Raw genomic sequence first — 13,482 nt, 5'->3', positions numbered from 1 at the left:
CCCTGTGTGGAATGACTGGGATTTTTGTTTAAATGTATCTATTATTGTTGGATTGTGTATCAGGAAGAAGTGAGTCTGTAGGAGAGAGATGAATGGAGAGAGGGTGGTGGCTTGGTGATCAAAATAATGTCCAGTGCCGAAGGGCCAACATGGAAAAAGCCATCTGAACTTTGTAGCTTGGGCTCATCTTTACTAAGAAATAATGAGGGTAACTATTAAAAGTACAACTGACACTCCGAATTTGGAATGAAAAAAATCCCATTTTCCCTGAGTAGCTTTTCTCCCCCTCCGTTAGTCCAGCCCATCTTCCAGTGTGAAGACCTCCCCGCCCAGCAGCCTCATGGAATAAGAAATGTTGTGACCTGCTGTCCTCAGCATTTTCTACATGGTTTCATTGACAAATGTGCAACCCACATGACCTAATTGTGTTTATTACATAGTGCTTAAGGGCCAACCAAGAACAAGGCCCCATTGTGCTAGGTGCAGTACAAACACAGAGTAGTAGATGGTCTCTGTCCTTAAGATCTTTCAATATCAATAGACAAGAAGACACAGAGTGAGGGTAAGAGTATAAAACACAAGCAGAGTGAACAATGTGATGGCGGGAAAACATAGCTAAAACATGGCTCCCATCATCTCAGAGCTCTTCATCTTCCCTCCCAAGCCCTCCCTGCTATCTTCTTTCTCAATCACCACAGACAACTCCACCATTCTGCCTGCCGCTCATGCCTGTAACCTGGGTGTCATCTTCAAGTAGGACCTCTCATTAAGTCCTCATATCCAGGCTACGTCTAAATCTTGCTGATTCTTTCAGGATAACATTGCTAAAATACGGCCTTTCCTGTCCTTCCACAACAGCTTAAGTTCTTGTCCAGGCTCTCATCATCTTCTGTCATGATTACAGCAACAGCCCTTTCTCTGACCTGGACAAATGTAATCTTGCCATGTTCATATCCATTCAGAATGCTGCTGCAAAGATCATTTTCCTAGCCCATCACTTTGACATTGTCACCCTCTCTTGGCATCCCTCCACTGGCTCCCCCTTCTCTATCACATCAAACATAAGCTACTTGTTTTCACATTCTGTGACTTTTATGACCTGACCTCACCCTACCTATCATCTCTCATCCAGTATCAAAAGTTTGACTCCCGCCTCCAATCAGCCCATGACGCCAGCCTCCATCGCCCATTTGTTACATTGTCAAACAAGCACCTTTGTGCTTTCTCCAGAATTTCCTCCCCTCCTCGCCACTTGGGAGGAGATTCAAAACCTCCTTAAAACTCTCCTTTGCTGTAAGGCCTACACAAAACTTGACAACAATTAGGTGGCTGGTGTGCTGAAACCACTGCCTACCACGCTGACTAATACTGCCTCCTTGTTTCCTTGTACTCCCCCATTTGTCTGTCTGTATCCATCTGTTGTCTCACGTCTTTTATTTAGACTTAGACTGTAAGCTCTGTTTTTGTGTTCTGTGTTTGTACAGCACCTGGCGCAATGGGGTCCTGGTCCATGAGTGGGGCTTGCAGGTGCTACGGCAATACAAATAGATAAATAATAATAATCAACATATTAGTTCCACTATTTTGGGAGGGGTAAAGGGGGTTAGTTAGGAGAGGATCAGCTAAACAGAAAGAAAAGGAAAGGAAGGGGGCAAAGGGAATGGGGCAGAGAAGGAGAGAGTAAGGGGGACAGATGTGGACTAGAGCTGAGGTCAAGGGACTGTGAGGGAGGAGGGGAAGGTTGGAACAACCAGCCAATTAGCACAGGGAGGAGAAAGTCCAGTTAAAACTGCTCTGAATGTCTAAGATCCAGAGGTCCCTGCTTTGGCTGCTTCTGGTCCTCCCAGCTAGAATCTCTGGTTGGCTGCTCTCTGCAATCTTTTCCAAAGGCCACATGGCACAGGGGAAGGAGGCACCATCTGCATACTAGTCCTATTGCTACTATGATGTCACAAGCCTGGAAAAAATCATCTCCTGGATAAAAAGTAGCAGGCTCACACTCAACCCGGCAAGACCAAAGTGACCAGGTCAATAGGGTTAAACACTTTGAAAAACATGCTGGGAGACTGTCCTCATCTTCCATTGCAGGCGTACACCCCTTCATCCCTGCTCATCAGAATGTGATCTGGGACCTTGGGGTCTTGTTTCACACATCACGATACCCTAGAGGATCACATAGCATCAGTGACAAAAACAATTTTTTCCCCCATGTCCAGCTTGCTAAGAAATGCCTCCCCTTCCTCCCAGACAAGGACATCACCATGGCAATCTACGCATTTGTCACCTCCAGGCCTGGTTACTGCAATTCACCTGTACCTGAACTTGAAGACAAAAACAACACAAAGGCTCCAGCTTGTATAAAATGTAGAGGCCTGGCTTCTCCATGGACTAGGCCATTGTGCTCCAGTCCCTCCACGGGCTCGCAGTCTGTTTCCACTTCCAGTTCAGGACCTTGATCATTATTAGTAGTTTAGGTCCCAGTTATATTAGAGACTGCATCATCATCTACAAACGGCCAAGACAGCTGCACTCTATTGAGACAATGCAGATCATAAAGCCAGGAAGAAGTGTGAGAGAGCTGGAAATATGGTGTTCTTGGTCAAGGGAAACAGCTATGGAACAAACTACCAGAGAACACTGGACACCCAAAATCTGAACACGCTGCAAGTCTTCTCTGTTTGATAAAGACTGACCAGAATGACAGTTATAACAATCCCCATGTGAAAAAATCCTCAATCTTCCACCCTCCCCGCAAAAAGTTACCCGACACAGATCTTCCTATTAGGGAAGAGGAGGAGCTGGAAACTCCATGAACTCCAGTATGGACCTTGCCATGCCAATTAATTTGACTTTGGAGGCACTCAGATACTACAGTGATGGATGCCCGTGTGAAACCCTACAGTAGAAAGTTTCAGTGGTGCTGCCAACTTCATACATGCTGAGTTGAGTGGTGCTATGGTGAAGCAACATGCCAGAACCAGGCACGGTAACACACAGACTCTGGGGCAGAAGCCAGGATAGACATCTCAGTTCCACTAAATGTAGAAATGGTCACGTGAAAAATGGTCCCACCAGCTCTAGTGAATCCTGGTGACCTCCAGATTCTTTCTGGTGCTCCACAAAGAGGCTGCATTTGTGGCTTGCGCTCCAAAGAACGGCACACCGAGATAAATCTATTGTGGGAACATGTCATTTCCCGGAGTCCAATAATTATCTTCGGGCAACTAGCTGAGGGTCCTCTGGAATCCCATAATTCCCCATGGTTTGTTCCTTGCCCTAGTGATGGAGAACTGAATACATAACTTTCCAGAACCCATTCTAAACATTCCTAGCTTCCCACTGGGGTTACTCAAGAGCTCCCTCACTTAAATGAGGGAGTGTCCTGGAGGGAGCAAGACAAGACCATTTCATCTGATATAAAGACGATATATTCCCACACCAGCCCCACTTATTGCTCGCAACAGGCAGGGAAGGGAGTGAATGGAGTCCTCTGAGAGCGACAAAGTGGGGATTCCTCCTCAGTAGGGCATCATCCCCTCCTTCAGGAGAAAAAGCGACAGCAAGCGAAGACTCACGAAGCACGAATAATTCTGGATGTATCTTCAGAGCTAGCATGCATCTGTAACATGTCACAGTTTACTAGCTCAACTAGAACCTGCCTATGCTTGTACAGCTTCCTCGGGGTGAAAGAGGGCAGAGTCCAGCCCAATTGCATCAGAGATACTAAAGAATAAACAATGTGACCTTATTAAACGGTAAATGGCGAATCACTGGTCTTTCCGGCTGTAGCATGAAATGAATGTTTTCTTAGGCACAATCTTCCAAGTGATCCAGAGCTGGTCTGGTGGCCTGCATTTTTCGGCTGAGAGAATAAAGCTTAGGGATGAACTCCATGCCTCCAGACCTAGGGAAAGGCTGACAGCATCATAATCAATGTCAAAGTAATGGAGAAACAAACTAGACCCTTCTTTGCAAGAACATTTTCCTGCTGGCTAAGTAACAAAGAGAACTGGTGCTGGCTGAGCAAGAGAAATAAGAAATGAGTAAAGATTTTTCAGTAGGTTATCGTTTATCCCCCCAGACAGGACAGGGGTGCCCTCTACAGCAGAGTCTCCACTGTTTCCTTCACTGAAGATGTAAATGACTGAAGCATGGGGCTTCCAGCATTATCCGTTGGGAGACTGCGTCACACTCTCCCAGACCTGGCTGTTAGGAATCTTTTTCTCTTTACAATCAGCCAAAACAGGCTGGGAAGGTACTTGCTTGCTGGTCCTGCTGCATAAGATAATGTGTCTGAGAGCCCCAGGAAAGCACATCTATACGGCAGGCAAGGGGGAAATATAGTTGTCTGTGTAAGACGGGGAGCAAGGATGTACCCTTCAGGCACTGAAGTCCAGGCTGTTGGCTGCTGCCATTTCCCATCCCTCTCATCTCCCGCAGTGACTGCACTCGACGGGAATATTAGACCGCTGGCCTCCTGCCCCCATTACTATTCCTTGTGTAACCCCCCAGGAGATTACCTAGATTCCTGGGGCTCTGTTTGCTTGCAGCTCAGGGAGAGGCACTGTCCCTGGTAGGGAGGTGGGAGCCAAGGCAGACTCAGTTTGCCCGGCAACCAATAGGGAGTGAGCTGCCCCTCCCAGGGAGTTCAGGAAAGGGGAGAAGCCATTTTTTGAGTCAGTCTGGAGCCAGCCAGGGCCGGGGCAGGACTGGCTGTGTGGGGAGCTGGTGAGTCCCAGGCCTGCATGCAGGGTTCCCCCTGAGAACAGGCCTCTAGAGACCTGAAAGCAAGATCCCTCAGCTGGGCTTTTCCCTCTCCACTGTTGACTCCCAGTTTGTAGAGTTTTATTGGGAAACGTCCCCAGCCAGGCTGAGTTAGCCCTCCAGCTCCCTAGGTGAGACCAGTCACCACATGGTCAGCTCTGCTGTGTCTGCTAGACCAGAGCTGCTGCCTGCTGTGTGTGTGTGTGTGTGGCCGCTGGGCTAGGAAGCTACAATTTGGATTTTAGTACAGTTGTGTAAATTGCACCTTGAGCCCTGCACCCCTTTGTGGTGAGGCGAAATCCTGGGACCGAAGCAGCCTGATTACTGCCTGAAGAGGATCCCTGCCAGCAGAGATCAGCCCCTCTGCAGTGACTGAGGAGTCCAGAGTCATCTCTGAACCTGAGGATCATTCATGGAGTTTGTGAATGCACTATCTTTTAGTCAGTCAGGGAATTTGTTTTGGGGATCCCCTATTCCCTGAACTGTGTCCTCAAGCCAGGGAGTGAGGGTTTGGGGATTTTATAACCTGCAGCTTATTAAACCTGTGGAGGGATTTACCACCTTGTCCTACTTGTGAGTCCTTTGGGCTGTACTGAATCCCATCAGCCACACTGCTAGACCACTGCAGTGAAGAATTTTGTGGTCATAGGTCATCAAGGGCCCCAACAAAGTAAAGTCACGGGTTTTATCAGAGTGGGCACCGGTGACCCTAAAAATAGTGTTTTACCCTGTTATGTTATATTTGTCTCCTATTTAATATAATTATTGTGTTGAATATATTATATGTGTTTGTGTTATTTCTTGGAAGTCTCCAACTATCTGGCAAGTAAGTGGGGATTACCCTGTGGTTAAAGTTTTCCTCCCAAGCTGTACTGGTTGGTGATCCTGCCAGGAAGGAGGGAGCAGGGTGGAGGCACCACCAAATAAATTCATAGGAAAAAATAAAGAAGATACTCCCTGCTGAGTGGGTGGTGGGATCCAGAAGAACCCAGACCTGTCCATCAAAACCTGTCAGCAGATTGGCATTAAAGAAGGTAACCGGGTGGAGAAGGGCACTACACTTGGTTTACTTTTCACAGTAAATGCTACAAGAGCGGGCTGATCTATACACCTTCCTTTCCACACTTGCTACCCAACGTGTCATCTTCATGAAGCATCAGGAGACCCAAATCCACCCTGAAATCTTAGTCCCCTGCAACGAAGACTGGGCTAGCTTCTAGTCCTCAGACTGGCTAGTGATAGAAGAATTATGTGTGAAATCCAGGACCTCTGACTTGGCGGGAATTAGGATCCATTGCTGATCAGTTGGGAGGCCTTAGGATTCTGACACACCCATACACAATGTTCTCCTTGCTTTGAACACCTTACTCCAGGGTCTCAGAATCAGGGTCAATATTCCCCAAGTGGAAGAAGACTACATAGGACTCAGTGTGGGGACAATCAATGGGCTGAGCTGTTCACTGCTGGGCAATGAGGGGCACTCCTTTCTACCCTCCCGCCGTCAGGATCTGAGCACAGCACCAAAACTTCCTCGGTAATAAGCTCAGATTAAACAAAGGACTTGGAAACAGTTCCCATTGCTGAGGGTAAGTTTTCTTGCAACCTGACAGCCAAAGTGACTGGGCTGAATACTGTGGGGGGTGGGGTGGGGAACTGACATGGAGCTGAGAGGAGAAGGAATCCTCTCCCAAGCCCCTGAAACACCAATAGGAGTCACTCTCTAGCTACTACTGCAGTGTAAAGGTTATGGTATCTCCTGCAGCACCTGCATCCCTACTCAGATGGGGACAATATTCAGTGGGCCTTTGTAGTAGCCTATCCACCAGCCATGCTCCCTCTTCTCTCTTGGTATCCCCCACAGCTGGGTTAGACAAAGGTGTGCAGGGATACCCCAGTGGAGCTGTGCTCTGGAATATGCAGAGCGTGTGCACCTTCCATGCAGACTCCCCAGATCCTGATCCTCACCGTTGCACAGCAGAACCACACTCTTGTAAACGGAGATGCCAATTCAGACTCCTAATACCAGACCATTGCATACTGAAAGCAACTGCTAGCTCATTAACGCAGCATATTTGTAATATGTCTCTTGTCTTGGTGACAAGAGAGGATGACTTGCCCCATTGAAAGCGGACTTGGCTTTTTCAGGTGCAATCTGCCTTTCCATCATCTCACCTTGTCTAGATGCCAGCCAGCAAAAGGGCTCCTCTTCTCATGCCATATCCGGAGCTTATAAAATGTGCCCAGATCAGGGAGCTCAATCTACATAAACAAACACAAACATACCCAAAATGACACATTACATAACTCAGCAAGGCACATACATTGCTCTTAAAACCTCCTGAAATCCACAGCTTCCAATGAGGGTCAAAAGGAGGAAGAACAGGGGCTGAGAATGAATTCTGCTAGAAAGGTAACATTCCCTACACCGCAAAGACAGTTTGATGAATTTACTTTCATGATAAATAACGTAAGGTCAGAATCCTGCAACCCTTAGTCATGAAAGTCACTGAAGTCACGGGCATGGAATAGAATTTGCTGCCATAGTTTGGAGTTCTGCCTTAGATAGGATACTGACACACACCCATACACCATGTTCTCCTTGCTTTGCACACCTAGAATTCCAACATCAGAGCCAACATTTCCCAGATGCGGAGGACTGCATAGAAACCAATGTGGGGACAACCACTGGCCTGAGCTGTTCACTGTTGGGCACTGAGGAGAATCTGCTGTCCCCTGAATAGGTCATCTGAATAAGGGCTGTCAGCTATAATATTTGGAGCACCTTCATCTCACAGCATTATTCTTGTCGGAATCCTCCACAGCTGTTCCCCAAACAAAGCCTCCAAAACATATGCACTTCTTTCTGTGAGACAGTTACAGCTTCAGCTACATAGAGGAATTATTGTTACAACAGGGTAGGTAATCAGAACTCTTTGCTTTTTAACCTTCTTCTGGACAACCCATAACTAAGTTTTAGGGCCAGTCAAATGCAAGCATGTCAAGGAATTAGGGGTACTAGCGTGCACAGGAAGCTTCTACCTAACCCCAACTCTGCAGGCAATATTGACATCAGCACTAGTCACTCTTTGAGGAGAATGTCCAAGGAGACTGGAGATGTGGCCAGGTTAAGACTATAAACTATTTGGGACAGGAACCTTGTCTGCTACTTGTTCTTTCTAGAGCCCAGAGCACTTTGGGGGCACTGTACATATAAACTATTTCTAAGCATACTAATAGCCATGACAGTCACACTTGTGCAAGCGCAAAGAGGCTAGCACTGCATGGAATGTGGATAGACTGCTCTTCCCAAGGTTCTAACAAGGGCTGTTAGTCAATGAGCTCCCCCCACCCCAGCCCCACTGTAGGTAGTGTGCTTGTTCCTCCCCTCTGCAGGCATAATGGACCATCTCCTCCACTGGAACAAATGGGTGCAGCAAATGAACTGGAGTCAATGGAGCTGTTCCAATTTACATCACCTGAGGATATAGCCCAGAGCTCTGGAGGGAACGTACTATGCGATACCATCATTACTTCAAGTCACCACCACCTGAACAGCCATAAGCCCTATTTTAAGAACTTGGACCAGATCCACAGCTGGTGTAAATCTTCGTGTCTCCACGGAAGTCCATGGCATTATACCTATTTACATCAGCAAAGGATTTGTCCAAAGCTTAAAGTGGGATTTAATTGGTGTATAGGACTTGGGCTGCTGGCGCTCTGCAGAGAGGTGAAATTTGCCCTAAGAGAACCACAGTCAAGTCCTTCTGCCACAAATGCAAAGTTCTGACCGTGAACTTGTCAGTTTGTCCAGATTCGAAGTTGTCTGAATTGTTGTCTAGTTTCATTTCATCTGACTTCCCCTTGTCTCCGTAAATCTGGAGGAAGATGCTGGCATCTGTCCCTGCATTCTTAATGTCACTTGTCCAGATCCAAAGTGACCAGGGATTTTCTACAAAGAAGAGTCAAACCATTTTATAAACAAAACAGCAAATAAAAATATTAAAACACGCTGATAAAAACATTCCTATAACTTCACTAGAACAAGAGGAGGCTGGTATTTATATGAGGAAAATTCAGGCCTTTTATCCTCTTAGGCATATACATAATCAGGTATCTATAGTCATACAGGAATAACATTCCATGCATTGCATGGAGATTTAACCATGTGACTCCCTTTAAACTCTAAGTAGCAGCTGAAAGCCTGAGCTGTTGCACTGGTGTAATTTGTAAAGTCACATGTGCAAAAGGCCAAAAATGGCGGAGAACTTAAAAACTGGACAGTAACAGACCAAAAGAGTTCCCAGCCAGGCTTGTGTCTGTTTCCATCACTTCACACTGACTTAACAGACAATCTAGGCTTCAGAGTGATGTGTGGGGTTATTTTGTGTGCTGGTTGTGCTGTTGTGTGGGTGGTTGGGTTGTTTTGTGTGTGGGTTGAGTTGTGTTGATTTCTGTGGGTAGAAAATGAGGGGTGTGTGCTGTGGTGAGGGACTATGTGAGTTTGCGGTTATCGTGTGTGAAGGTTGTGTTGTTCTGTGAGGGTTGTGGTATGTTGGGAGAGTTATGTGGATTTATGCAAGTGGCCAATAAGGGGTGTGTGCTGTGGTAAGAGGCTATATGTGTATGCTGGTTGTGTAGTTGCTTGAATGATTGTTTCAATATGTGTCTAGGTGAGGTTGGTTGTGCTGGGTGATTTGCGTTGATTTGTGTGAGTGGCAGTTGGGTACATGGGCCAAGTAATCCATCATGTGTGCAGTCCCCTCAACTAATGAAATTGTTGCACACAAATTATCTGCAAAGTAAAGGTGTTGATTGGTTGAGTTGCCTCCGGTATAACAATAGTATACAATGCTTGGCGTAGCATAGATCCATGCCTTACTGTAGCTGTACATTGCACAAGTGTAATTTGTAAAATTAAATTGCCAAGAACTTAAAAATTGGACAGTAACAGACTGCAAAACCCAGTGATTATTTGATTGCCAAGGGAGTAAAGGGGTCAAAGAAGAAGGAACCAAGCACAGAGTCTGGATGGAGCTGTCAGAGGAGATTAGGAGTTCCCCAAGCATTTGCCACATCTTTGCAGATCTTAGTGGCTCTATAAATCTGAAGCCTTCAGGCTGTCACCTTACTCATCTCCCTACACATCAAGTGACACTGGGTGTTTGGCTAACAGGTTCTCATAAGCAGGGTTTGGTGAGCAGAGATTCTTCTGGATATAAGCACCGAAGAGAGACAGGAATCATTTGGTGCAAAGGGGTCTAGAATGAAATTAAGGAAGGAAAAATTTTGGTTGTACAGCAAGAAAAGCTTCTCAACAGTGAGATCTATTAGTCTGTGGAATACTCTTCCAAAAGCAGTGCAGGCAGACTTGTCTCTGTGGACATTTAAAATGAGTTTAAACAATACTCCAATAAATGTACAGTAGGAAACAATTCTGCACTGGCAAGCTGATGGACTGGATGACATAATAGGTTTTCCCCATCTCCAGCTTCTACAATTCTTTAATGTGGCATTTAAAGGGCACAGATTTCTCAAGGCTAATGTTCTCTGCCCATCTCGCATACAATGGCAACCAGGGAATTACCCTGTCAATAACAATCAGAGTTGATAATATGGCAGTTAAAGGTCATAAATGCTTTAGTTAAATGGACTGCGTGAGAGACATAATGCAACGATAACATTTAGATAAACTTAGTTTACATGGAACTGCTACTTAAACAGGACAAACTGGAATCCACAGAGGCATCCTGATTAAATAGCATGTATTTTGCTAATTAAAACCTTTTACTTACTGTGACAGACCCAGACCAGTGGGGTACAGGAGTCTGGTAGAGGGCAAATATACTGGTCATTGGATGAGTAGTTTTCTGCTCCCTGAGTGACCAGAGAAAGGATCTGCACTAGAGTAATCAGGAACCTGCTAGAACCAGTTAAGGCAGGCAGGCTAATCAGGGCACCTGGGTTTTAAAAAGGAGCTCACTTCAGTTTGTGGTGTGAGTGTGAGGAGCTGGGAGCAAGAGGCACAAGGAGCTGAGAGTGAGAGGGGGTGCTGCTGGAAGACTGAGGAGCACAAGCATTATCAGACACCAGGAGGAAGGTCCTGTGGTGAGACTAAGGAAGGTGTCTGGAGGAGGCCATGGGGAAGTAGCCCAGGGAGTTGTAGCTGTCATGCAGCTGTTACAGGACGCACTATAGACAGCTGCAGTCCACAGGGCCCTGGGCTGGAACCCGGAGTAGAGGGCAGGCCCGGGTTCCCCCCAAACCTCCCAATTGACCTGGACTGTGGGTTCTTCCAGAGGGGATGGTTTCTGGGTTGTTCCCCAACCCACATGGTGAATCTCTGAGGCAAGAAAATCCACCAATAAGCGCAGGACCCACCAAGATAGAGGAGGAACTTTGTCACATTACATGTACATTCTAATACGGGTGAAACAGTAGGAACTCCCTTCTTGCTGCAAAGACACCAAACAGGTCTTGAACCATATTGCCCTCTGCTATGGAACGGCACACCTAGCCAAATGCATTTCAGCGTGCCTCTCTCTAATGCAGGGAGATCAAATGCTTAACTTTGCTACCTGGAGAGGCTCATTCTGCAGTTGGTCAAGATGACAAAATATTATAGGACTTTTTACTCCTGTGCCTTTTGCAAGCTGTGTAAAATCAACAATAACAGAGTTGGTTGCTTCTTTTATTTTTCCTCTTCTCCATTTTTTTAGGATGCACTGGGGCGGGGGTGCGGAGGGAGATATTCAGCTTCACTAGCAGAGCAGGTTTTAATATTATAGGGAGAACAACTCTAGATCTAACATGTCTACAGTGTAAAGGTGCTATAGGGACTCTCTTCATGCCCAGTGACCCAACCCGAGAAGCCCATAATTCCCCTACATAAGGAAACCGGTGCATTCCTTTACAATATTTTAATTCTTGAAACCCCCAAACCCACGTCCATCTGAATGTCTCAAACTGGAATTAAAGCAAGACCTGAGAGCTTTGGTCACTGCATTACCTAGGCCTCTGCCTTGCAGAAGAGTCTACCCATATTGTGTCAGGAGAGGTAGCATGCGAGTTTGAGGGCAGAAGGAATCTGCTCGTGCCCTGTCTGCCACTATACATACCTTTTAGTCTCTTCTGGCGCAGGGAGACCATTTCATAGAGCTCCCGTTCTATCAGTCCATCCCCTTCATCTTCATCCAGCCATTTCCCACAAGGAAAGGTTTGTTCAATGCCAGTGAATGGGCAATAAACCACCACCTAGGAAAAGAAGTCCAGGAAAGAGAGTCCAGTTATCCATTTCCTTTCACTAGCAGCCCAAATTAGAGATGTCTGAAACCTCAGGCAACAACTGAGCAAGGAGTTGTGAGTCCTCTGTGGAAAGTTAAGCTCTTTGGGAAGTCATCAGAAAAAAACAACAGGGTGTTTCTTGTCCAATTATGAGTGCAACAAATGGCTTCTGCCCTCCTACTGCCCCAGAAGATCCTTCTTAGGGTGCATTGACATGTGCCTACCAAGCAGAGGCCAAACTCCACTGTAGAGCCTGGAGGGAGAAAAGGGTCAATTGCTCATCCTTCAAAGACACGGGCTTGGGAAGTGGGGGTTGCAGGATGTAACAGGAACCACTGAAGTCAATGACAGGGGCCTGTTGCACGCATCTTTCATTTTCAATTCAACAGCCCAAGTGGACTGAGGGTCGGGCAGCCACACTTTTCAGTGATTGGCAGGAGACCCACGTTATGCAAATGATTCAGGTGTCTCCAGTGCTAAACTACATCATTTCCCAGAGAAACTGCATGGCCTTCCATCATCTAGAGGGAAAGTTGCCTCTTTATTGGTAAACTAGAATTAAGAGCTGACAATCTCATGGCAGAACACATGGGCATAGACACAAACCCATAGATCTGAAAAGCCCAGATGTGGACCCCTAATAAACTGATGTGGTTGACCCCTTTCCCTGTTCTTGACCCATCCAAAACCCAAGATCACAACAGCTCCTAAATGATGGGCAAGTTTGACTCCGGATCTTAACTTTGAAGTTCTGAATACAACACAAAATTGCATTTCTGCAATATGCATTATGCAAACATCTAACAGTGCTTCTGTGCTGAGCAGAAAATAATCTCTATCTTTGTGACAGCAAACGAGCAATTGACCCAGTTAATGAGGGATTGATTTATGCATCTAACATATATTAGTGGCAATCAGTCTCGTAGCATGCATTATGCATAATATTGACTTAATACACTGCAGATATTGTAATCTAAATAAAAGTAGAATTTTAAAACTGATTTGGTTGTCCAGGGCAGACTGCAAATGAGAAATAATTTGACAGTTGCCTAAAGACATTGACCTGTTCTCACCTTCTCACAAAACCAGCCAGAACTGACACCGCAGTTATCATGCCCAATTGTGACTCTGCTCAGGGGGCTGAGAAGAGCTGCTATCTCAATGTTAAATAGATCTGTCCTGGCGCGTTCAAATTCACCTCCTTCCAAGAAAATCTTCCCACTGTTCTTTAAACCTTTAGAGCCATGCAGGATTATGTGGATCTTGGAGTTAGTGCCAGCCCCTCTGACATCCCCTGTCATTACAGCAACATTGTAAACAATACCTGAGGGGTTCACAAAGGGATGAGAGAGAGTCAGTTAGAAAGAAAAAAAAGTGAAAGTAACAATTTTTGACTTGACTTGGAATGTGGTTCATTGCTGCATTGATTTCCTGCAG

General features: G+C 46.0%; 1 protein-coding gene across 1 annotated transcript in view; it reads right to left on the bottom strand.

Annotated features, from left to right (window-relative positions):
- LOXHD1 (lipoxygenase homology PLAT domains 1) overlaps positions 1 to 13,482 on the bottom strand; it is a 289,678-nt gene that overhangs the window by 141,637 nt on the left and 134,559 nt on the right. The window contains exons 14-17 of the mRNA XM_054031209.1: positions 13,119 to 13,369; positions 11,880 to 12,015; positions 8,553 to 8,713; positions 6,937 to 7,023 (exon numbers count right to left, since the gene is read on the bottom strand). Of these exons, the coding sequence (XP_053887184.1) occupies positions 6,937 to 7,023; positions 8,553 to 8,713; positions 11,880 to 12,015; positions 13,119 to 13,369 (635 nt within the window). The remainder of the gene's footprint in view (positions 1 to 6,936; positions 7,024 to 8,552; positions 8,714 to 11,879; positions 12,016 to 13,118; positions 13,370 to 13,482) is intronic.

This window comes from Malaclemys terrapin, chromosome 6 (assembly GCF_027887155.1).
Source record: "Malaclemys terrapin pileata isolate rMalTer1 chromosome 6, rMalTer1.hap1, whole genome shotgun sequence".
Taxonomy (NCBI): Eukaryota; Metazoa; Chordata; order Testudines; family Emydidae; genus Malaclemys; species Malaclemys terrapin.
The sequence above is the reverse complement of the archived record's forward strand: the minus strand, read 5'-3'. Positions and strand labels throughout refer to the sequence as shown.